This window comes from Anguilla rostrata, chromosome 13 (assembly GCF_018555375.3).
Source record: "Anguilla rostrata isolate EN2019 chromosome 13, ASM1855537v3, whole genome shotgun sequence".
Classification (NCBI taxonomy): Eukaryota; Metazoa; Chordata; class Actinopteri; order Anguilliformes; family Anguillidae; genus Anguilla; species Anguilla rostrata.
The window spans coordinates 19979359-20005365 of NC_057945.1; the positions used below are offsets into that span (position 1 = coordinate 19979359).

At 42.9% G+C, this 26007-nt stretch overlaps 1 protein-coding gene across 6 annotated transcripts; it reads right to left on the reverse strand.

The window, feature by feature from the left end:
• Window positions 1-23876, reverse strand: LOC135237315 (myelin transcription factor 1-like). Of its 6 annotated transcripts, none has more exons than XM_064304354.1 (23): window positions 23794-23876; window positions 18248-18339; window positions 16884-16938; window positions 16507-16528; window positions 16261-16323; window positions 15627-15904; window positions 13431-14486; window positions 12627-12761; window positions 12254-12344; window positions 11585-11710; window positions 11150-11364; window positions 10420-10640; window positions 9548-9802; window positions 9254-9417; window positions 8599-8661; window positions 8122-8190; window positions 6077-6139; window positions 5393-5476; window positions 4770-4991; window positions 3688-3779; window positions 3416-3519; window positions 2256-2399; window positions 1-1611 (listed from the first exon to the last, which is right to left on the reverse strand). In XM_064304354.1, the coding sequence occupies exons 1-23, from the start codon at window positions 23816-23818 to the stop codon at window positions 1471-1473; spliced, it is 3780 nt and encodes a 1259-aa protein (XP_064160424.1). In that variant the 5' UTR covers window positions 23819-23876; the 3' UTR covers window positions 1-1470. The 6 variants fall into 6 exon arrangements, with proteins under 6 accessions (XP_064160424.1, XP_064160423.1, XP_064160427.1 ...); XM_064304353.1 differs by having other exon boundaries at window positions 12188-12344; XM_064304357.1 differs by lacking the exon at window positions 23794-23876 and adding an exon at window positions 20872-21101 and having other exon boundaries at window positions 12188-12344.
• Window positions 23877-26007: the final 2131 nt, after the last annotated feature.

The following is a 26007-nucleotide window of genomic DNA, read 5'->3' on the forward strand; positions in this document are numbered from 1 at the left end:
TTTGTTTTTGAATCATGAGTTTCATTTATTTAAGTATCAATAGGTTTGTACGCAGCCGTCACAAACACACGCACACACACAAGTGCGTGAGTGTGCACACACACACATACACACACACACATTACAAAATAAGTAGTCCACAATATCACCATTATTTCTTAGATATTAAATAAATAATATGAATCTTTTTCAAGTGGTGCCGTGGGAATCTGAAAATACAGATAACACAAATATCAACAAAATGAGAACCTTTAAAAAATTATCAAAACTAATCGGCTATAAAATATTTGTACATAAAAAAAGATTTTTAAAATCCCATTCTTTAAAATAAATAATACCGTCTATAAAATAATTAATTGTTGAATTCCTGATTGTTCCCCCCAAACATAGACATAGGGGGTCAGCCTTTCCCTATTGTCATTGAAACACAAACCATTTTGCAGTTGCACATTTGAGAGTAGCAGTTCCTTTTGCAAGACAAATTAATACAGATAATAAATAGGCGAGATAAAATAAACATAAATAAATAAGCAATGTTCAAATACATAAATATCATGAATAATTTACAGTGTACAATTTTTTTGTCATTCAATATAAATAAATTATGTAACAATAATTTAACTACAACCTATTTATTAAAACTAAGAGTGATCAAATGCTTAGGTGGAATTAGACCTTTACACAATAAGTTAAATATTTTAGTTCTAAGGCAGAACTCTGTATGTGAAAGTAGCCAGGAGAAATCAGTCCAACAAAGAAAATCAAGGCTTTTCAAGACGGAGAACAAAAGATTGTCTGCTGGATCTGAGTTGCCTACATGGAAGAGCCACCAAGCCAATATGCATGCAATGTACACATACTTAATCACATGTGCTTTAGCTCGAATTTAGGTCTGATTTCAGCAAAGACTCACAAGGCATCTCAGGCCAGCACACAGGGAATGTACACACCAGGTGTCTGACATCAGCACACAGACACTGCATTAACAAAACCTGAGGACTCTAATATCAACATGTAACCTAACGACAACATGGTGCAAGTGTAACATCAGTGCATTGCAAGCTTACTGTCAATCAGGCCCATAATGAAGAGGTGTGAACATAATTTCAGCCGATCGCCAGCGTGTTGGCTACATTTGCACACACCGAGAGGCTCTAGCCTGCTTCATGCTGCCTCTCTTTGTCATCCTGATAACTTCATTTTGGGAAAAATTTCTAAGAGTGAACCAAACACTTCCTCAAAACTGAAAACAACAACAAATAAAGCATACTCCCAAAAAAAAAAAAAAAAACGAAGTCAAAACCCCAAATCAGGCCCCTTTGTTCCTCGTACAGGCAGCAGCGAGTGAGAGTTTTGGTACAGATGGGGTGGGGAAGGTTGGGGGGAAGGGGGGGCATTTGCAGCCTGCTCTCTGAGAGGGAAGTCCCTGAATTTATTCATCTGTTTTTTAGTCTCCCTGCTGCTCTCTCTTCAAACCTCAATGCCCCTCACAGCTTGGTTAATGACCTCCAGCAGGGCCTTGCACTCCGGGTTCTGGTAACACTCTTTGTTGGAATACATGTCCGTCAGGGTGTCCACATAGGTGTCAAAATTCTGCTCTGTGATTGGCTCCTGCAACAGTGAAAATGGTGACACATTCAAAGATCTGATTTCACATACATTTCACAAGGGAAAAAGCAATAAAATAAGGGGGGTGAACAGGCAAGGGGCAGTACATGGGAACATTTAATATAAAATAGTGGTGAGGTTAAAAATTATGGTTATTGATACATTTTTTAAAGAAAAGTTTTAAAAAATGCATTAAGGGTAATAAGCACCACTGACATTATGTGTGGTCTATGTTCTAAGCTGGATGTAGTGAGGGTGGATGAGGGAGGATGTGGTGTGGGGTATAATGTGTGTTGATGTGTTGGGGTGGGTGTGATTTGGGTGGATTTGTTAGGAGTAGGTGAGGTGTGGGAAAAAAGGCGGTTTTATGTGGCCGGGTGCTGTTTTGGTGTAGTGTGGGTATATGTGGTGTTTGTGGATATAGTGTAATGTGGGTGGGTGTTGTGTGGGTGGGTTTGGTGTGGTGTGGGTATATGTTGTGTTTGTGGATATAATGTAATGTGGGTAGATGTTGTGTGTGGGTGGGTTTTGGTGTAGTATGGGTATATATGCCGTTTGTGGATATAGTGTAATGTGGGTATGTGTCGTGCGGGTGGGTTTTGTGTGGGTTAACCCCCTGTAGACTGTGGGGGTGTGGCGGGACGCACCATGTGTGGCAGGCGGATGTTGGCCAGGCTGCGGATAAGGGCCTGGCTCAGGCCAGATAGCTCAAGGAACAAAGCCTCATTCTGCTCCTCCATCTGCTTGTTCTCCTCCTCCATACTCTTCAGGTTCCTCTCCATGGAGGAGATCTGGGGTAGGCCAAAACCATCACACAGCCGTTTTACACTACACATACAGCACTCACACACAACTGTGTCACTTAATAATTACACAACATGTACATGTACATCATGGCTTAATGTTGGACTAAAAGAAAAACCAGCATCTGCACTGGCCCTTTTTGGACACCCCTGAGTGAGAACATACTTTATTATGGGAAGGCACAAGTATCCTTAAATGTCCAAAATACAATCTGGAACACGTGACCTCATCGCTAAAGTCATCACAAAAGAACTAGCAGAAGTAGCATACTTCTTGATTGGTTGTTAATATTAACAATATAAATAAGTTCTTAATTGCATTCCAGCAATTAAGGTTACCACTAACCAGTAAGGTTAGTTGTTTAGTTTAGTTTCTTCTAATTTGTCTAATTATAGTAGACACATTTCACCCACATCAATATCAATTGCTAATGCTATAAACTAGTTAGCTATAATGGCTTGCTAATTTTTGGCTATTTTGTTGCAGTTATAGGCACTGTCACTGAAGGAATGATTTAATATAAATATTTGATATATATCATGAATATATAATTTAAAAAAATTATGATCACTAACTTTCTATCAATAAGTTTACTTCAGTAAGGGTTACAAATGTAAAAAGAAATCCATGTTATGTTCAGCACCAACACCTCTGGGAATGAAGAGAACACAAGTATGCAGCGATGCACACTCCTGAGTCCTGTGAAGTACTGAAGCACATGTCTGGGAATTACATAAGTATTGCTGTTCGGAAGGCACTTATGACAAAGAATATTGCAACCATGCTTGCTGTGCATCCTAACTAGAGTTCAAGTATGCATAATGGAACACAGCCTTAGCATCAATTTGGTGACTGTGACACACCTGAACATGCAGTTTGTGTCTGTAGACCTGTGTATAGTTTGAGCGTGACACACCTGGACATATAATTTGTGGCTGTAGAACTGTGTCTAGTTAGTGTGTGTGTGTGATGTGTGAGAGTACAGTTTGCATTTGTGACGCACCTGAGTGTGTAGATTGGCCATGTCTGCCTCTATCTCAGTGTTGGACTCATTCAGTTCACTGATTTCTTTGTTCAGTTGCCTGATGTCCTCATCGTTGTCCAGGACTGAAACAAAGGAGAGGATCATCACCAGGAACAGGTTAGCAACCAAACAATGAAACAACGAACTAACCAATAACCGACTGACCGCCATATGGGTGGTTTACAGAACCACCCATAAAGACAGTTACACAGGTTCATATTTTGGGGCACTTGTGTGAGGCAGAGTCTTACCATCACTGGCCCTGAACTTTGTGCTGAGGTATTCCTCCCCGGGAACCCTGGCCTTCTTTTTAGAGAGTGATGCTCTGGGACAGCCAGACAGACTGCAGACACACAGGGGGGCGGGTCACAGGTCACACAGAGAGAAAGGTACCAATGACACGCTGAAAGCACTGGGACTGACAAACGATGACATTCCCTGATCCTGCAATGGGACCGAGTGCCTCTACACCCCCCATTACAGCACTACCCATGATGTCATTTGTTTTAGTGTCACTGTTTCGCTGTACTGCCATTTTTAATAAATACCTTGTGTACTTTAATTGATGTGTATTGATTGTCGGGGAAGTGAGGATTAAGTAAAATATGTTTAATTTCTGAATCCAGCACTTTTAACATCTAACACTCTCTTAATATTCAACACTCTGAATACCAAACATAAGTGCATCAACAATTAAATCACCTCACTAATCCAACATATAATATACATTTATTTGATTAATTTGTTAATCAAAGATATCAGTTATCAATAAAATCACAAAATGATCAACCATTATCAAAATCTACAATTTAGAACCAGATTAAACAAAAAGTTTTAGTCAAAGTCAGGTAATAATTAAACAAAGTTACAAAGCCAGCCAATGACACTCTGGCTTCCGCTTTATTCTGGTATGGCCTGACCCAGAATCTCCAGCAGAGTAGATACCAATCTCAGTGGAGTAATACCAATCTCAGTGGATCTTTCTCCTTAAAGTAAATGAATGAAAATGTACATGCTGTAATTTATCGGTAAAGCGAAGGGTGCACTTCAGTCACAGTTGTTGTGGTTTCCTTTCAACCAGCAGCCATGTTGGACCTTAGCAACCAAGTATGTGGTTTCCTTATCAAATGACGACTCCCTGGAGATGTGCAACCCTATTCTGAACACATTACCTCACCTAGAAGCAGTAACACACACCCACACCATGTTGTTCATTGCCTAAAGGAAGGATTCATTTCAAATATAGAAACCTATAGATGTCTATTCTCTCATAGACTGTTGGGCCTGTCGTCCCTCTTAGACCTTCCCTGCAGGGCCCTTAGAGAGGCGGTACCTGCGGTGTGTGAGGAAGCTGCCGTTGGCGTGGCCGGAGCCGTCGCAGCCCGGCGTGGGGCAGGTGGGGCCCTCGGCCTTGAAGGACTTCCAGGAGAAGGGCGAGCCGTTCAGAGCGCCCTCCTTCTGCCTGCGGGCAGCCAGCGGGCAGCCGTACGCACTGCGGTGCGTGGCGTACTTCCCGCTGATGTGGCCCTGGCTGTCGCACCCTGGCACCGGACATCTGGGGCGACGGGGTGTTTGGGATTGAGTGGTTGAAGGTTAGGGATGGACATTATATGGCGGTTCTATGAGTGAATATTTTATAGTGCAACTATCCCACACTGTAATCATTATAATTATTGCAATTACATAGCTGATGGAGCTACTCTCAAGTGAAATTTCACTTTAAGTATAATGTGCACAGCTTATGTTCTATACTCTTGTACCACACTGTCCCACTATCCGACTATATCACACTGCTTCACAATATCACACTCTTACACTATTCCACAACATTACTTTCTCACTGTACTACACATTCACACTAGAATGCACTTCCAGCATTAAAAGTGAACAATTTTACCTCCCTGCAATCATTTATCCTCAAAAAAGATGAAATGTGCTTTTAGCTGTGGTACAAACCTTATGAGTTCTGAGTCTTCTTTGTCCTCCTTGGTGGGTGTCAATTTCATCCCTCCTTTCTTGGCACGTGGGCATCCAGAGAGACTGAAAGATAAAAGCAAAGTGCTCTTAATATATCAGGAAATGTCATCAGCTGGCTGGTCTTGAGGCTACATTCAGATTTTTTGCTTAGTTTTTTTGGAATATACAGATCACTTTACCAGTGCACCACATCTGTACCAGTCCTGCCTGTGACTGAGGGCATAGCATGCCCAGCTGGTGTACACCAGTCTACTAAATGCATGTGTGGACTGAACATTTCCGATTTTGCTGTTCACACTGTTAAAAAAATTAAAAATTAAAAATTTGGATTGGGGCCAATTTCAGCTGTAGTTTGAATGTAACTTTAGTGTATGTGCTGCTGTTTAACCCCTGGATGAAGAGGGAAGAACCTCAGAAACTTATCTCAAAAGCAGGGAGCAATGAAATGACATTCCACTAAATTACATTACTTCACATACAGGAATTTTTGTGCTATTATGAAGCAAACAGCGACATGAGAAAAAGGCATTACCAATCAAACCAAAACAAATGTTACAAGAATAAAATAAAAACAGTAGATTAACAGACATGTGAGTGACACACTAACAACATGTGAAGCACTGAGCACAGTTGAGGAGAAGGGAGAAGCCAGGCCTAGTGTACCTGCGATGAGAGACATAGTTTCCTGTGATGTGCCCTGAACCATCACACCCTGGGGTGGGGCACCTGAGGACACATCAAATTAAAATAATTAACACCCAATGCTATTATAATTACTTGTTAATTAGCATCCACTTCATTAAAACTTGTTGGTGCAACTGATCATGTGCACAACTGAAGTCTGTAAAAAATAGTGATCTTTTTTACAGCAGTAACAGTGTAAAAGATTGTTGTAACAGTGCTACAGATGGGAGTAACAGTGTTAAAGCTTTGTTGTACCAGTGCGACAGACAAGAGTAACAGTGTTATAGATCACTGTAACAGTGTTACAGACAGGAGTAACAGTGTTAAAGATCACTGTAACAGTGCTACAGGCAGCAGTAACCGTGTCAAAGATTGCTGTAACAGTGTTACAGACAGCAGTAACAGTGTTAAAGATAATTGTAACAGTGCTACAGACAGCAGTAACAGTTAAAGATCACTGTAACTGTGTTACAGACAGGAATAACAGTGTTGAAGATCACTGTAACAGTGCTACAGGCAGCAGTAACCGTATCAAAGATCGCTGTAACAGTGTTACAGACAGCAGTAACAGTGTTAAAGATCATTGTAACAGTGCTACAGACAGCAGTAACAGTTAAAGATCACTGTAACTGTGTTACAGACAGGAATAACAGTGTTGAAGATCACTGTAACAGTGCTACAGACAGCAGTAACAGTGTAAAGATTGCTGTAACAGTGTTACAGACAGGAGTAACAGTGTTAAAGATCACTGTAATAGTGCTATAGACAGAAGTAACAGTTAAAGATCACTGTAACAGTGCTACAGACGGTAATAACAGTGTCAAAGATCGCTGTAACAGTGTTACAGACAGCAGAAACGGTTAAAGGTCATTGAAACAGTGATACAGACAGGAGTAACAGTGTTAAAGATCATTCTAACACTGCTACAGACAGCAGTAACAGTGTTATAGATCACTGTAACAGTGTTACAGACAGGAGTAACAGTGTTAAAGATCATTGTAACAGTGTTACAGACAGCAGTAACAGTGTTATAGATCACTGTACCAGTGTTACAGACAGCAGTAACAGTGTTAAAGATCATTGTAACAATGCTACAGACAGCAGTAACAGTGTTAAAGATTACTGTAACAGTGCTACAGACAGGAGTAACAGTGTTAAAGATCACTATAACAGTGCTACAGACAGCAGAAACAGTTAAAGGTCATTGTAACAGTGATACAGACAGCTGTAACAGTACTACAGATCACTGTAACAGTACTAAAGACAGGAGTAACAGCGTTGAAGATCACTGTAACAGTGTTGCAGACAGCAGTAACAGTTAAAGATCACTGTAACTGTGTTACAGACAGGAATAACAGTGTTGAAGATCACTGTAACAGTGCTACAGACAGCAGTAACAGTGTAAAGATCGCTGTAACAGTGTTACAGACAGGAGTAACAGTGTTAAAGATCACTGTAATAGTGCTATAGACAGAAGTAATAGTTAAAGATCACTGTAACAGTGCTACAGACGGTAATAACAGTGTCAAAGATCGCTGTAACAGTGTTACAGACAGCAGAAACGGTTAAAGGTCATTCTAACACTGCTACAGACAGCAGTAACGGTGTTATAGATCACTGTACCAGTGTTACAGACAGCAGTAACAGTGTTAAAGATTACTGTAACAGTGTTACAGACAGGAGTAACAGTGCTAAAGATCACTGTAACAGTACTAAAGATCACTGTAACAGTACTAAAGACAGGAGTAACAGCGTTAAAGATCACTGTAACAGTACTACAGACAGGAGTAACAGAGTTAAAGATCATTGTAACAGTGTTGCAGACAGCAGTAACAGTGCTAAAGATCACTGTAACAGTGTTACAGACAGGAGTAACAGCGTTAAAGATCACTGTAACAGTGCTACAGACAGGAGTAACAGTGTTAAAGATCACTGTAACAGTACTACAGACAGCAGTAACAGTGTTATAGATCACTGTAACAGTGCAGATGAGGGGGGAGAATAGCACAGTGAAACACACATACTTGAGCTCAGGAGAGTGGGCTGCCATGAGGGACCGCAGGCTTTTATCGGCAAGTGGACACCCAGAAAGACTGGAGGAGAAAGAACGAGTGGGAGAGAGGGAGGGAATGAGGGAGAGAAAGAGCAAGAGAGAGGAGCAAAAGCAGAGAAGGAGAGGGCAGAGTAGAGAGACAGAGCGAGATAATTCTTTATTAGTGCAAAAGAAGAAAAAGCTAGAAATAGAACAGAAATAAGAATACATTTTTAGGAGCTGATCTGCATCACGAGAAATCCCAATTAAGGTAAGGAAGTCCATATAACTTTTTGAAGAAAAAGCACAATAGTTCTGCACAAATAAAATGGCCTAATTATTTATGGTAAGCTTCATAATTACTGTCAGTGTGTTTAAAGGCCTGTGTGTGACAACTGTGCAGTGCCATGGTTAAAACCAAGGTGTAAAGCACATTGTGACCACCAGGGGGTGTCTAACTGCAACACACCTGCGATGGGAGGCGTAATTTCCGGTGATGTGACCACTCCCATCACAGCCTGGAGTGGGACACCTAGAGAGAAAGGGAGAGAGATGGCTTAAAAATGCCGAAGAGTAGTTATCTATACAAACCAACAATAGATTTTTTAAAAAGTATTATTTTCCAGAAACATCTCAACAGAATGTAGAACACTCAGCAGTGTATTTAGCCCAGTGGCGATTTTACATTAGGGGCCTGTAGGACTGGGCCCCACCAGCAGATGGTGGTGTAGTGCAAGATACATTAATCAAAAACCTTAGATTAATCAAAAAGAGATCAAATAGGGATTTAATGGAAAAATCCACTTTTCAAAATCAATTACTGTTTCACATGGGTGATATGGGTGTTTGATAACTTTTTTCATGAATTCAAAATGTGTTTTGTGTTCCCCTTTGTCTAATGTTACATTTTGTATAAAGATCTGAAACCATTCATTGTGACAAATAAGCAATAATAGAGGAAAACAGGAAGGGGAAAATATGTTTTCATGGCACTTTGAGTCACTCTGGATTAGAGCACCAGCATATGTCTAAAATGAAAAAAGAATGTGTACCCCACTATAATTTTCAAGTCTAAATTGCCAATGATTTAGTCCCTGATCAGGTTGCACAGAGAGTATACTCACAGCAGAACTTCTTTTTTGCAATCCTTTGGCTGGAATTTCATCTTGAAGGGAGAGGATGTGACTTCACCGGGGTACTTCCTGTCCCCTAGGCTGTCATTTGGCCCATCGTATTCCTCGTTATCAGAGGATGAATATGTCTGCTCCAACTGCTCCACCTGGTCCGCCTGTTTGAACAGGGGGAGTTAAATCCTCCTTTTAACTCCTCTTCTTGTTTTCCATTGTCCAATGCTTTTTGTGAGCATGCACAAATAATAACAATACTCATAAATACATTTTAAAAAGGGAGGTCCTCACCTCGTCCGGTAGCTCCTCCCTCTGGCGGTTGGGTTTGGTGTAGTCCAGAGGCCCCTCCCACTCCTCAGGGCAGTGGGCGTGGCCAGAGGGGGGTGAGGTCACACCGCTGCTCCTGGCACTGCCGCCAGGGGCCAGTGATGAAGAGGAGGATGAGTGATCTGAGGAGCGCTGTGCTGGGCTACAGCTCTCCTGTTTGACCAGCTTCTTCATGCTCAGGTCCAGAGTTCCATTCTCATCCACCTCGATATCTGTGTCCTGGGGGTGTGGCAGTACAGAGTGTTCATTTATGACATCATTGTCGATTCACTTATTGTAACAAACATATATGGGTAGTTTAGTGTTCTGGTTAGCATGTACTGACAGTACAGTGCTGTAAATAGTGTATATTGACGGTATAGTCATTTTTAAAGAACATATTAACAGTGAAGTGTTGTGATTGCCATATATAGATAGTGTAGTCTTGTGGTTATCATGCATGAACAGTGCAGTGTTATGGTTGTCATAATGGGCAGCATAAACATACATTTTACATTTCTGAATTTATCAGACACGCTTGTCACAACTTGCACAGATTTCATTCTTTGGAATACAATCAATTTATACAGCTGGATATTTTAGTGTAAAGCACCTTGCTCAAGGAGGCAATGACAGCACCCAGCTGGGAATTGAACCAGCAGCTCTTCAGTTGCAAACCCAGTTCCCTTACCCATTATACTACATGTCCTTGTATCATGTATGGACAGTATAGAGCTGTGGTTATGGTGTTAATTCTGGTAGGGATGTGCTGCTCCGCTGAGGCCTAACTCTGAAGGGGAAGCCTGGGACTGGTAGTAGGGGAGCAGGCCATGGAAGAGCTGCCCTGCTGGGCTCACCTTGCTGGCGGCATCCTGCTGCTTGATGTTCAGGCTCTCAGGCCTTTCCCAGCAGCGGGTGGACAGGTTGAGGATGGCGGTAGCAGCCATGTGTGCTGCCTCAGCATCCTGGGAGTAGTCGTACCCGCTGGAGGAGGAGGAGCAGGAAGAGGAAGTGGCGTTCTGTACGTAACCCCCCGGAATGCCGTGCTTGGGGGACGAGGCTTTGGGATACGGTTTGGCTGCCGGACAGAGACACAGTTATCTCACTGCTGCTGTTACTATGGTGATATAAATATCCTAGGTCTTTGGAGTGCACATTACTTTGATTCACATGAAACTCATGGACTAATGTGGGTGCAGTGTGACTCTGGGACACACAAATACAAATGCATGCAAAGTACACAAGAGCACACTAGAGCAGAGTGTGTGAGGTGTAAGAGAGTAGAGGTTGTGTGTGAGGTGTAAGAGAGTTCAGGATGTGTGTGAGGTGTAAGAGAGTAGAGGACGTGTGTGAGGTGTAAGAGAGTTGAGGACATGTGTGAGGTGTAAGAGAGTAGAGGTTGTGTTGAGGAGAGTCAGGATGTGTGTGAGGTGTAAGAGAGTAGAGGACGTGTGTGAGGTGTAAGAGAGTTGAGGACATGTGTGAGGTGTAAGAGAGTAGAGGACGTGTGTGAGGTGTAAGAGAGTTGAGGACGGGACGTGTGTGAGGTGTAAGAGAGTAGAGGACGTGTGTGAGGTGCAGTCTCACGTTTAAAGGGTCTAAGTGAGGCGTCGCCGGGCTGCAGCTTGGGCGCCAGCATGCGCTTCCCAAACACCTGGACGTCAAAGTTGCCATAGTCAAACGACACCTGGGAGTATTTATCCAGCTCCCTGGCCAGGTGGGCGCGGGGCGTAGCCGGGACCACGCCCGGTCTAAGGCTGCTGTACTGGGGGATCTCCAGCTGCTTCACAAAGCACATGGGCCTGCACAGGAGTGGAAGGGAGGGAGGAGAGGATGGAAATTTAGGAGAAAGAAAAGGATTTAGCAATGTTAGAATGGCTGAGTGAGAGGGCAGGTGTGTCTGGGATACATTCTGATGGGAGTTTGGGGTGTCAGACAGAATGCAGACAGATGGGGAGCACTGACAGGTTTGGAGCTATCAGGGAACAGTAAGAGTGCATGGTAATAAAGGGGTACTCTTACCTCAGGACTCTGTCGGAGTGGGGGCTTCCTGCTGTGGGCTCACTCATTGGTTGAGCTGCTGGCTGTGGCTGCTTCTCATGGGATCTGGACTGCTTCTCTGCGGCAGCGATGGGACATCCTGACAGACTGTGGCACAAAAAGGACAAGCAGAATTTCTGAGTCTGCAATCCGAGGAGGAAATGACGCCATCATTCTGTCACCCTTTCTGGGCTCATTTATTAGCTAGAGGACTACGGCTAACGAGCACCAATCAAACCATTTTCAATGATTAACTGATTCATCGGGCTGATTGGTTGATGGATGGTGTTTTGTGAATGAAAGAGAAGCTGAGTAAGGTGTGTTCAGCCCTTCATATGTGCTTTTCTAACTATAATTAGGGTTTTGCTAACTAGGAGCATGGTGTAGATATAGTCTATGCACATGATTGCATAGATATGAACCTGTGCATGTAGGAGAGGGTGCTGACTGTGACTGTAACTTAGGTTGGCCTACTTCCTGTGGTTGCTGAAGATGTGGTTTGGCTGATTTGTCTACACCTCGCTGTGAGTGTTGAGGTCATGTTGTGGTTGTTCTACACTTGCGTTGCGGCTGATTTGAGCATACCTCCTGTGCGTGTTGTGGTCATGTTGTGGTTGTTCTGCAGTTGCATGGTGGTTGATTTGAGCATACCTCCTGTGGGTGTTTCGGTTGCTGTTGACATGGCCCTGTCCAGTGCAGCCAGGTGTTGGGCACTTCAGTACATTCTCGTGCATGGCCAGGACTGTGCATTAGGCAGAGGGAGGGAAAACATTTCACTCGCTGTTTCTCATCACAGAGACTACCCAAGGCAGTGAGTGTCAGTTTTGTGGATGGGGTGGTGCTTTCAGGTAAGAGTGGGTGGGGCAGTATTCTTTAGTGAGATTGTGGGTGGGGCAGTGTTCTTTAATGAGATTGTGGGTGGGGCAGTGTTCTTTAATGAGATTGTGGGCGGGGCAGTGTTCTTTAATGAGATTGTGGGCGGGGCAGTGTTCTTTAATGAGATTGTGGGCGGGGCAGTACTCACTCTCAGGTGGGACCCGGTCCTTGTGTGGGCAGCCAGATAGGCTGCGGTGGTGAGGGTAGAGGCCGGTCACATGACCCGTCCCATCACATCCAGGGGTGGGACATTTTATTTCTTTTTTGTCTGCTCTGGAGCTTTCTGAATAATAATAATGTGTGTTTATATGTTAAAACGTGTCGTACTTCAAATGTGCAAATGGACATACGGACATTTTAATAAATAAAAATATTTTAAGTAAAAGATTACATTTAATAATGAGTAAAGTAAATTTAATACACAAATAATACATTTTGAAATGCAGTCAATTCAAATGAACTCTAATAAACCTATTGCAATGTATATTTTTAATGTAAATATTAAACAGGTTACATGACAAACAGTAATTTCTCTGCAATGTTGGTCTGATCTGTGAATGAGGCAAATGAACTGCACAGTCATCCATTCACAGCTTAGCGATATGAGACGAGGCCTGCTCCCTGGAGAAGCCCAGAGAATGTGGTGCTCCAACACCCTGCTAATTGACTGTTAACAAGACCTGCGGTCCTTCTAATTACAACAGGACAGGAAATGAGGCAGGAAGACCTCTCCTTGCCCCACAGTGGGAGGAAGTCTGGGCTCACAGCCAGCCTATAGGACCAGAGCATGACCAAGACAGTCTCACAACATGACCTCTCTCATTGTCTCTTTCTCTCTGAACCACGTGTGATCAGTAACTGCCCTAAAAAAAACACTGGTATGCTCTAGCAATGTGACTAAAAGACTAGCAGTATTTCTTTCATGTCTTTATTTGAAATAAAGGCTCCTTACCTTTGCTGCAGTAGGCCTTGGTGCGCACGCTGTCTCCCAGCCTGCCGGGCTGCTCCTCCAGGGTGAAGGTCCTGAGCTGTTCGGGGGCGTGGCCCTGCACCTGCTCCGCCTTGAGGGCTATGGCCTGCTCCAGAAGGCCAAGGTTCCCACGCGCAGCGTCATACGATTCTGCCTCATCCTCCTGGTCCGCCTGATCCTCCTCCTCCTCCTCATCCTCGTCCTCCTCCTCCTCCTCATCGCCTCTCTCTGCCTCTTCTGTGTGCGGCCTGGTGAAGGTGAGGAGGGTGGCTTTCTGACATGTGAAGGCTGCCTCTTCCTCATCCTCTTCTTCCTCATCATCCACCTCCTCCTCTTTTCCTAGGCAGTTCTCCTGGTCCTGAGCTGCTGATTCTGATCCCTGAGCTGGAACACTGGTGGGGGCGTGGACTCCTTCTTCTTCCTCTTCGTCATAATCTTCATCTTCCTCATGCTCCTCTGTCCCCTCAGGTTTCCCTGCTCCCTGCGGGCAGAGCTCCGTGTAGACCCCGCTGAAGTACTGGTGGTCTGGATTGTCTCTCTGACTAGAACATGGCCTTGCCTCCTCCTCCTTCTTCTCCTCCTCCTCTTCTTGCTCTTTCACCACCTTCCCCTCCTCCTGTGTGTGCACTTCTGCACTGCCCACTTCTGGTGACTCCACTGTTTGGATATGCCCTTGTGTCTCCTCTCCACCCTCACTGTCTTCATCCTTTACTTTATCCTCCACTTCCTCCTCTTCCTCCTTGGCCATTTCCGTTGGCCTTTCTGTGTCTATGGCAACCTGCTGCTGGAGGGGCGTGACCTCTATCACCTGGCTGAGGTGGAGCAGGGAGCTGGCCACCACCTCATGGCAGATGGAAACATGGGTCCTAGCAGTGGGCATGGCTTCAGGCACAACTGTAGGTGTAACTTCATGTGTAATAGAAGGTGTGATTATGGACGTGGTTGAGGGTGTGGCTGTGGTCAAGGGTGTGGCTACCGGTGATGGTTCAACATCTTCACACTTTTCAGCACTTGAGGATTCCACCAGCAAGCTCTGTTCTGTAATGAGAGGAAGAAGACTACATTGTTAACTGGGTCATGTATAAGCGTCATGTACAAACTGGGACTCAAGTCATATAACATAGTAAATAGTATTGCACCAAACGAAGGTCCCAGACTCATCATTGCCGCCCCACTATTATACTCCCACAGAGACTCCGGTGCAGTTAGCCCTTGACAGGCGAAATTCCACCAGAACCCCATTCACGGCCCCCTCCTCTGGATGGCTGGACTATGCTATGAGACATACTGGAGCGACAGGGCAGGAAGCACGGCCTACCAGTCTGCCTGGCTGAGTCGGGACCCCTGCTGCCCTAGAGAGCCCAACCCCCATCTCCGCAGTGCGCAGGCAGGGCCTGTCCCGCCCTCGCAGGCCTGCGGGGCCCTGAGTTCGCCGCCCGCGACCGTGCGGATTTAGGGTTGTCTGGTCAGCCTTCACCCTCCTGCTGCTCTGATCTCTGGGACGGGTCAACTAGGCCTTTTTCTCCCACTGTGTGACCGGCTACGATCTTACGTGACATCTCTGGGAAGCATTATTTACTCAGCTAAGAGCATGACTAAAAGTTCCTTCTTCCACCTCAGGAGATATTGCCAAAGTATGACTATTTATCACACAGCAAGGTGCAGAAAAGTTTACTTACATACTTTCTTAACTAGTCTCGTGGATTACTGTAACACACTATACTGGCATTCCAAAGAAATCTATCAACAAACTTCTACTCACTCAGAATAAAATAGTTGAAATTGTTTATAGTAAATCTTTTTATTTCTTATTTTTATTTAACATTTTTTACTTAATTTTATTTCTGCTTTATGATCTGATTAGTATCTCATCATTTTTATATGACCTATTATCTTATTATGTATTTCATATTTCCTTATCGATGTTATTATCTTGTTACTGTTTTTCATATACCCCCTTTGGAGCACCCATGTTGCTTCTTTTTTTTCATATATATATATAAATATACTATATTGGCATTTTTGTATGTCTCGTTATGCTTATGTCATTCATATATGCTTTTACAATTTACCTACTGTGAATCACTTTGAGCTGCTATACAAATGAATACAGTTTAAGATTCAGCTCACATGAACTTCTTTACCAGTGCTGTTGATGTTGATGCTAAGTAGCATTACCTTCTGTGACCTCAGTTGCGGGCAGTCTTCCTCCACCTCCCTCCTCTTTTGCTACAGCCTCTTCGTCCTTCTCTTTGTGCTCCTCCTCCTCTGACCCCGCCTCCTGCTTGAGGGGGGAATCCTCCTTGCCCTCCTCGTCACTACCGGCGCTGTCCACGCTATAGCCCTCATCCAGGGCGAGAGTCAGGGGGTGGGGCTTCCTCTTGGGGGTGGGGTGGTCCTGTTGTGACTCTGCCTCCTCTTGCTTCCTCTTCTTGGCCAGCGGGCAGTTCTGCACGCTGATTGGAGGAGCAGAGTGATGTGAACCGGGAGGATTAGACATGTGAGAAATAGCCCATTTATTCATTGCACAGAGGGGTTCTAGAAAAACTGTAATCCAGGGAAAGTACAGTTGGACATATAGGGCATGTGATCCCTGTAAGATGGACTGGTATTGACTTGGTGTTGATGAAGGCCTGATAAATGTGTGGATACCCACGGCTTCATTTTCAGATTAAAAGATATTAACAATAAGAAATGAATACAGGGCCAACACACCTAATCAGGCAGATGACAGGGGGTTTGGTTTGAGTACGGGTGTCCCTGCAGTTGTGAACAAGGCCATTACTACGTAGGGTGGGTGGTGCTACCATACCTCCGATGTCTGTGGTATCTCCCAGTGTTGTGTCCTGCACCAGTGCATCCAGGGGTGGGGCAGCTGGGGATGACACGCACGGAAACACGCAAACACACAAACACACAGACACGCACGCACACACAAATACACACAGACAGACCCAGGATTACACCAGCCTTCTATATATTGTGTTTATATGTACAATAAAATAACCAATCATAGTCAGACAGCCGCAATATAGACGCAAAAGATTCCTTGTCTCACCATAATTCTTGTCCCACAGTTTCTGCAAGCGTGAGAGAAAGCGAAAGATAGAGAGAGAGAGAGAGAGAGAGAATTTTAAAATGGATGCTATAGCTCTCACATCAAGATAATGTGTATAATGTAGATTCAGTAAACCAGCCTGATACTGTCAGTGCTAAATGCTATTAGCAGCGTCCTAATTTCAATTGCGTCTGACAAACAACATCCTCAAAAGCATCATCATAATTGCGAAAGAAGGTTTATGCATTTGTATGTTTTGAGGTTTGAGGGCAGTTGCACATGTTCAGAAGACTAATGCTGTTTAGGTCCCTTACAGAAAATGGGCAGAATGCGAATGAGCGCTGATGTGCAGTGAGGGGGAAAGACAGTCCACTCACCTCTGCCTCCCCTGGAGCGCGTCCGCGTTCGCTTCTCATCAGCGTCCTGACTCATCTACGCACCGGGAGAGGGAGGGAGAGGGAGAGAGAGGGAGAGAGAGAGAGAGAGAATCACCACACTGTTCTCTGAAACACCCACACATACCACAATACACACGGAATTACCACACTGTCATCAGGAGCAAGCACGTATACGCCACAAAAGAGAGGATACACACACACACACACACATACGCACACACAGCCCAATGCCTTTTTAAACTCAGCCATGGTTTATGATGCGCTTTACTGTAAAACTGAAAGTCAGTCTGTGTCTGTGCTTCTCTGAAGGACGCAGAGGCTGGAATGAGTAACAGTGTTCTGAGAAGTGCTATTAAAACTGTCTAAAAACAGCACAGCCAGTACAGGCAGAGGGATGAGATCAATAAAGCTGTTCCCCTCGGTGAATGCCCTGTGGGACACGCCAAACTTCTCTGGAGCCCAGAGCCAGGCGGGACTGTCTGTTCTCCGACAGGCAATTTGCAGGCCTCTCTAAAAACCTAAAACCCAAGGCAAAATAAGGGCTTAATACAAAGAAAGCCATCCCATTCATTCCTCTGTCTACACCCCAACCCCAAAGCCCATCTACTGAGCACAACAATGGAGCATCACTAAGTACCAGTGCAGAGAAAAGAGACATAGAGAACAGAAAGAAGAGGAGAGGGTATTTTGTGCTGATCAGGAGAAAAAGTGGATGAACAATGTCCCTGTCAAACCTAATGTCATTGTGCACTCTAAACCAAAAATACACTCCAACATAAATAAGTACAGTTCGAACACAAGGTTTCTGGGCGGTACATCCTAATAGGTTGCGGTTCCAGTGAGTGGATACACCTGATGGTCCAGGACTGGAGTCTGGGTTGTGCAGGTGCCAGCAGTGACTGGCAGCCCTGCAGGGAAGCATGTAATTGGCCACACCCTTACCCAGGGAGGAAGGGAGTTCCCAGAAAGTCTGGGTCTCATTGCACAACAGCACCCCCTCTGGTTAGTTTAGTGCCTGCTATACGCCATAACAAGCTGAACATTGAGTGTACTGCAATGACTGGACAAGTTTGACTGGAGTGAAAATGAATGGTAGCCAATAGCAACACACTTTTTGAGGAGAGCACATACTCGTCTCCACTCTCCAAAACTGACAGAGAATGTTGTGGCAATGAGACTGGTTGATGAATACAACTGGCATTCCAAATTGTGAGAATAATTTACCTTAAAATAGGTTTAAAAGCAGGAGAAATATACAAGAGGAGCTGCAAAATGCCTACACACAAATCCACACACACATTAACATCAAACAGCCAAACACACACACACACACACACACTGACTCTGGCTGGTTTCCTCTTCGTAGTTTGGCAGGTGCTGTTCCGTTCTCCTCTCGTCCACCTCTGATTCAGCAACTTGCCTCGGAATTCATTCTCTGTAAAAGAAAGCAGGTATTATCCCCCACAGCCTACCACACCTTGCCAAACCTTATTGCACCCCCACAATCTTCCCCAGAACACGACACAACGACACAAGCCCTGCCACACCCTGTCCTACATTACAACCCAGCAGCCTTTCAGACATGCACTCCTTGCTCCTCTTACTGCACATTCCAAAATAAGAAATTAGCCTAGGAGGAGTGATGTCACACAGTCAATAAATTACAGTCAGTGACTGAGCAATGATGTCACACAGTTAGTGACTGAGGAGTGATGTCACACAGTCCACAATTCATGTCACACAGTGTGATGTTCCAGGACTCAAAAATGGATTTACAAAGCTATATTTGAAAAAAAAAAAAAAAAAGAAGAATAGTATGTATGTGAAAATGAAACAGTCACAAAATAAATTCAAATATTTACACTCTGGTAGACAACATGAGGAGGGTTTTGTTATTATGTGTTTATATAAGTACCCATAATCAAAGGCCAGAACACAAACTATCACCCTTTCTAGCTTCATGCGCCGATGGGATCTCATCAAAATGATTTCAAATCATATTTCCACTGGCCCTCCTCGCCCATCTCTTTATATAGTTTATGTTATTTAATTTAAAATGGATACCATCCTTAACAACAATTTAAACTAAACAATTGAAAAAGTAGTGTCTGAGATTCTGTAAATTCCGTAAAATTCATAATATCAGTAGAGATAGCAGTATGCGGCGTAGGTAGCGATAGGCCCAATGTAGGACGCAGACACGTTAATACGCTCACAATTCAACTTCGAGCAACTGCGAACTCTGCATTTGCCTGCCTGAGCTTTAATGCTTTATTATTTACGCTCGAATGGGTGCATGAGACTTAGAGAAATTGTGACGGCCGTGTGCCAATTTGATGGTACCCACTTCAGTTCGTTTTAATGACTGAGCTGAGTGCATCACGCTGGGAGTGGTTGACATTTAAAGAGTGCGTCTCCGTGTTTTCTGATGCAGAAAATCAGATGGCCGACCCCCTTCGTTTTCCTACCCACGGGCTTGAAGGCCGGTTTTGCAACATTAATGGATAAAAGACCTTCATGGAACTCATTTCGGGCAGTGTGCACGTCGTGGCCTAAATTAGCATCAGATCACAGTTTTAACTTGTTCACGCGTCTCTTGCCTTGTTACTTATTGGTGATGAAATCAAAGGGTGTCATATCGAATACAGGACACAACAAACGACTGATGGCATTATAGAATGTAGCATATTCTTTTGTAATAAACTGATGAATACATAGACCTGACCAAACAACACACAAACACTGGGTGGGGTGTGTGAACTGGCAACTACTCCGTCTACCGAGTTATTGCGGCGCACACAACCTCAGAGCCTGAACAAGCATTTTAAACAACAACGCTCCGGCGCCATAGTTCCTGTATCTCTGTCACTTTTCTACGCTCGTAGAAGTGCAGCTACCATGTAAAACCACTGCGGCACGATTGTGCAAATGGTAAATTCATTCAGTTACAGGACATAACTTGCTTCTCCTTTTACAATGTCAGAGATTCAGCGGCGAAACGCAGTCGCATTTCAATCTTTCCTACAAATAACACGCGATTACCTCGATTTGAAAAAACCCAAAATATCTGGAAACAGAATCGACGTATCCAAATAAACAAACTCGCCATGTTTGCGGTTTGAATGTTTCCTCGGCTGAGGCAAGTCTGGTGCAATTTGACATATTGGACCGTTATTTTAATACTTGTAGCCCAGTTTCACAGGCCAGTCTTTTGGATAATACATAATTATTTAAGAAATATAATTATAACCACTGTGGCAAACCGACATTAAAGGGCTGTCAAATGCAGTGAACTACTGTACTTCTTTAAGATATTACAGACCAGGCGTCCACAATATAAACAATGATGCCCTGATTTTTGAAACGCTCGGAATATCAATACATTTCCGGCCAATTTTAAGAAAATGCTTAAATGACTTAAATGGGGTTCCCAGCAGATCGGCATTCAAATTTAAATAGCAGCAAATTCTTTATAATGAGCAAAGTAACAAAAATATGAAAATGACTCATACCTTATAAGGAAGATTTCTGATCGTAGCCCAATCATATGAAAAATGCCAGCGTTTCCTCAACCTTATTTAGCTAAATAACTTCTGTTGAGAGGCAGGCGGAGCGTTGGCAATATGTCCGCTGCTGCTTCACAAAAACAATTTCATTTACAAGGATTATCTCGCCTGTAGTGCAAGGCCGACGTCGCTATTTCGACATATTTAGGCTTTATAGAACCTGCTAGTCTCCCAGATAGGGGTTTCTATGACTTATTTGCTGGCAACAACACGGCTTCATTTGCTTTTGTCAGCGAGAATGCGAGAACATGTAATATTGACTTACCTTTCCCTGACGAGCCGCTATCAAGGCTAACTCCCCCCACCACCCCCCGCCTCGCCCTGACATCACGCCGTAGTATAACGGGAGTATTTCTGTATAGGCTAACACACACACACACACACACACACACACGGTCTACCTGGAAGGATCTTCCTAGTGCTCGATTACACTGTGGTTATGGGAGAAGTTCGCTGTGAAACACTCCTCAACTCCTCTAGGCAAAACTGCACACGAAGAAACCATCTAGCTTTCATATTTGCGTGGAGCCTACTGTAAACTGGAGAAGGTTTGGGGGAATTGCATACAGGAATACACTGAACAGCAGCGTGGAATGGCATTCATTTGACAAAGCGACCGACAGAGGGTGATTCATTTCCGCCCAGGTGATTAATATTTAATATAGGCTACCGTATACAACAAAGGGTGGTGTTAATCGCAACTATCATTCAACTCGCACTACTATGATCAAATGTCCGGTAATTCAGACAATTAACACTTCCCCAATTAGTTTACAGTTCTAGTAAATGATACAAACTACTCCACGTGGTAATCCGCTCGTTAAAAAAAAAAAGCAAGCTGATGAAATAGTTGTGCAAAATAAATAAATAAATAAATAAAATAAATAAATAATAATACTAATAATATATATATATATATATATATATATATATATATAGAGAGAGAGAGAGAGAGAAGAGGGCAGAATTCAGTTGAAAGTTCTTAGCATTTCTACCTCAAATCTAAATTTCCTTCCAGGAAGGAAATATTATCAGAACATGCAGCTTCATAAGAAGTTGTAGTTATTGTCGTCCCCGGGGAAGAACTTAAGCGATCCGACACACTGATATTCTTCTTTTAGTAAATCAATCAAACATAAAAAGCATTGCTTCAGAAGTGCGAAGGAAGAATGTTTTTTCTTGTATTTGGTTGGTTAAAATGTCTTGTATTGATATGTCAGGCTGCACTTGGGAGCATAACCTAATCTCTGAACATGAAGCTCTACTCACCAAGGCTATAACTGAACAGAACCGCACAAGATGTGCAATGTCCGTACTCTCAGAGACGCCTCGCGCTGGTCAAACAACTAGATGCTGCTTGGAGTCCACTGCAAGTTCAGGACCCAGGACAGAGACGCCAGCCTGGCTCGTTCGCTTTTAGCACCATGGACAGCAGACACACGCGAACTAACGCAATAAAAAAAGTTCATAACAATGCTACGCTTCCTGAAACTTGAATCACTCAATTTCACGCAGAAGTCATTTAATTCACACCTCTTGCATTTAATAAAATTGAAATTATTACAATTATTTTTTTCCGGCATGAGATAACCGCGTTTGATCAATCATCGTTTCTTTTCCATTTTTAAATCTTTGGATAGGTTTACGTTTATGCTGGGGGACGTAAACATGTGTAGCTATTTCCCCCAAAAAACTGAAACGTGCTGTACAAATTCCATTCACAAAAATCAGTGCAGAGAAGGAAAATTATGACAATACTCCTTGTCAACTATTACTACTGGTACAACAACTAATAGTAATAATAATGAAAATAATAATAAGGTTTTGTTACCATTATTATTATTATTATTATTATTATTATTATTATTATTCGTAGTAGTAGTAGTAGTACACCGTAAAATTTCCAGTGTAAATTCAACTCTAACAGAGTACATTTGGTCCTACTCTAGACCAGAACAGACCAAATGTAGGCCTACTCTGTAAGAGTTGATTTTGCACTGGGAATTTTACTGTGTAGTAGTAGTATCAATAATAATAATACATAATAATGCATTAATTTATTTTATATGTGTGGATATATAAAGTGTGTAGGCCTAAAACCAGTGTGCTGATGGCGCAACCCTCTCTCTCGTAACTCTAACAGTTAGTGAGTTGTAGCGCATATATCATTGCCGTTAATATACATTCAAAGTTATGTTTATTTGTGCATACATGGTTATCGGTAGGCCCGCCATATGTCTTCTCATAAGTTATGCCACTTTCTTATACGCATAGCTTGTTTTAGAATTTTAAAAATGAGTCTCGATTCTTTCGACGTTAATAAAAACTCTGCAGCCCCATTCAAAATTTTACATCTGCTCAGCAGTTTTGAAGAACAGCTCTGAAATTTCTGCATATTTAATGTGTCTCAACTTCTTCGGTTGCCAGCTGGGGTTTTCTTTTCAACTCAGTCTATTCTTACAGCTTCGGTGCAGATGGGCAGCCTTGTCACTCCAGACCGCAATTAGCGACGTGGCTATATTGTGACACGCATTCATGTATATAATTATTACATAAGGCGCCAGCTGAGTCCGGGGCCGGGAAGCCCCGCCCCGCCTCGCGACGTTCCTGACAGATGGAACAAGAAAAAAAGAGTTTGAATTAGTATTCGCGCTGTCAGTGTCTACTCCACTAATCCCAAAGGGGAAAAACTTTCTTTTGACGCTAAAGAAAAAAAAAAAAAAAAAAAAAAAAAAATATATATAAATATATATATATATATATATAAGAGATCACGTTGTTGAACTGACTCACTTCACGAATTTGATTATGCTTCGAGAAAAGCTGTTGTTTCTATTTACAACTTTTAAATTGAAAACGACCAGTTATGACTGTACAAACCTTAGAAACAGTATGTTCCAAGTATTATATAAACCAACACAGAAATCTGCATTTATTACGTTCTATAATTAACCTGACCGCAAACATACATGTTAAATGGCAAAATGTGGTTTTCAGACTTGTGTTCATTCAAATTTATAAAATTGTAAACTACATTTATGTCTACTAAATCTGGAGGTAAAACAAATGACATTTTCTTTATATCAGTGTTCTACACTTTCCTTTCTCGTGATACGTACTGTAACAAACATGAACATTGTCAGCTGATTCAAGGAATAGAGAGAACGCATCGGCTACTCAAAGTTAAACACCTTGCAATTAAAAAAACAATATCTATTAACGTGTGGATGTCCTGGCATCTTTAAATCGTTGCATCATTTCAATTTGCGGTGTCCCGTTGAAACGGTTAATAGTAGAAGAAGTGGAAAAGTTTGAAGACTGACCTAGAAATGTTCCACACAGCGTCATCTTCGCGGGGTTATTTTCCCTCCCGCACGCCACAAACAACTACTGCGAAACTTCTGTCATTCCTGAAAAAGTTTCAGGCGAAGGGGGTTCGTTTTATCAATCAAAAGAGCAATATTTCCGGGTGCTGGCTGCCAACCAATCAGAAGCAACCCAGAAGGTGACCCTCATCCAATCTTAGCCTCGCTTTTTTCGGAGGGTTAGACAACAATAGGTATTGAAAAACAAAACAAAGAAGTATGAGGCTTTCTGAGAAAATCTTATTCCTGTGGCTTTGCTCAGCTTTGCTGACTGTTTAACGGAAGCGATTCGGGTCGATAAATGAATGCTAAAAGTGTGTCGCATGTAAATGAAATAGACTGGAGAAAGATTAAAAAGGGTTTACAGGAAATATACCCATGCAATTATTGCCACTGATAATAAAAATGGATGCGTACTATTTCTGAACAACTGTCCTCTGAATCAGAAATAATATCCTGAACAAATTAAACGGCACTACACTGCGTATTGTTTTCTTATATAAGAGGATGTCAGCACACTTATCACAGCATAATACTCAGCCGATAGCTTAATTGGTAACCTATGAAAGATATTGTTTATGTTGCTTCCGAAAAATGAATTGAATGTATTGTGGATAATCAAGTTGAGAGTTTTGTATTACCGGGGTCAGAAATTGAAGTCATGCTGCTGCTCCCTAAAATGTCAAAAAATATGAACTGATTTGATTGGTTGATATGAAACAACAGTGAGGACACAGACCGGGAAGTCTGAGGTGCTTTGTGTATGCGCACACGCCTCAGTGTGAGCACACTCCAGACAAAGGTACCCTGCAAAGAGGGGCAGGTGGAGCCTTTGATCCAGCCCTGCCCTGTGACACCCTGACCCCCCTCCTCATTCATCAGTCAATCAGGTAGTAAATAACACAACCAATCAATCACAATCAGCTTATTGATTATTGCAAACAGACAGTGACCAGAGGCCTTCTTATAAATGAGATATATCCTTTTACGCTTTCCATTTCTTGTGTGTGTGTGTGTGTGTGTGTGTGTGTGTACGCATGTGTCTCTGTGTGTGTGTGTGATTGATGAGATTGATTATTGATCATGCAACCTTCTGTGTAAAGTATGCTAATGATGTATCTATATATAGCCAGTTTAGTTTGAATTCTACGGTGGGAAAGTTGTATAATGACCCAGCCTGGTTTGAACTCTACAGTGGGGAAGGAGTGAGGATTAGATTTTTCAGTTTCTGAATTCATAATAAAATGCTTGGACATCTGGGGGAATTTGACACACACAGTCACCAAAAACAGGCACGTAAATCCCCTCTCTACTATCTTTATCCTCTCACTCTGCCTCTGCATCTCTCCACCCTTCTTCTTCATCTCTCTCTTCCCCCTCTCTCAGTTTATTTCAGGTAGTCAGTGAGCAGCAGCAGTCCGTTGCAGTAGCAGCCTGCTCTCTGTGTTTTGTGTGCTGATGTCCTTTTAGCCCTGCAGGCTGGTCTCCTGTGTAAATATGGGCAGACTGTGAGCCCCAGGGACAGATGGCTGGGGCGGAAAAGGGTGCTGCGACCGCTGAGCCTCTGTGCCCCCCCCCAACCCCCCCCCATATTGTCGTTGCCATGGTGATGAGGGAGGGCAGTATGCCTAATGGGTTTAGGGCTTGTCAAAGCTGTTGGCGGAGCGGGTGCACAAAGAAGGGGGTCTCAGCTTCGAGAGAGTGCTGGCCTTTTCTGTCGCTTCTGATGGGCTTCATCCCAGAAGAAGCTGGGCCTCCTTCTCTTAAAGTCTTTGTGGGCAATGAATGTACGCTAACGTATTAACTTCAAGCACCCAACTGCACCAGCCATCACCCACCCCCTCCAGTCCATAGAACTTCAGTCTGTTAAAACCTGTCTGGCAGGAAGACTTTAAGATACATATACTCACAATAAAACTAAATAAACATACTTTATTTTTTCAAATATGTTTTATCTACATGTTAATGTTTCATATCATGCATATATAATATTTCCTGGAATAAAATGTATATTATTTTCTTATGAGCAGACCCCTGCTTGTTAAAAGCAACAATCCCCATGAAATATTGCAATCAATAAATAAACAACGGCTGAAACAATAATATTAACAATTTTCAGCAATGTCAAAAGCAGGAATATTATTGTTTTTTCTTCGAACATTATTGTGAATT

What these genes read in the sequence shown, in the direction of transcription:
- LOC135237315 (XM_064304353.1), bottom strand. Translation starts at nt 23,818, where the DNA reads ATGACGCTGTGTGGAACATTTCTAG. An exon ending in ACTGTGGGACAAGAATTATG is followed by an intron (nt 16,324 to 16,506) that starts GTGAGACAAGGA and finishes TGTCATCCCCAG; the next exon opens with CTGCCCCACCCCTGGATGCA. An exon ending in CTCACTTAGACCCTTTAAAC is followed by an intron (nt 10,641 to 11,149) that starts GTGAGACTGCAC and finishes TCTGTCCGGCAG; the next exon opens with CCAAACCGTATCCCAAAGCC.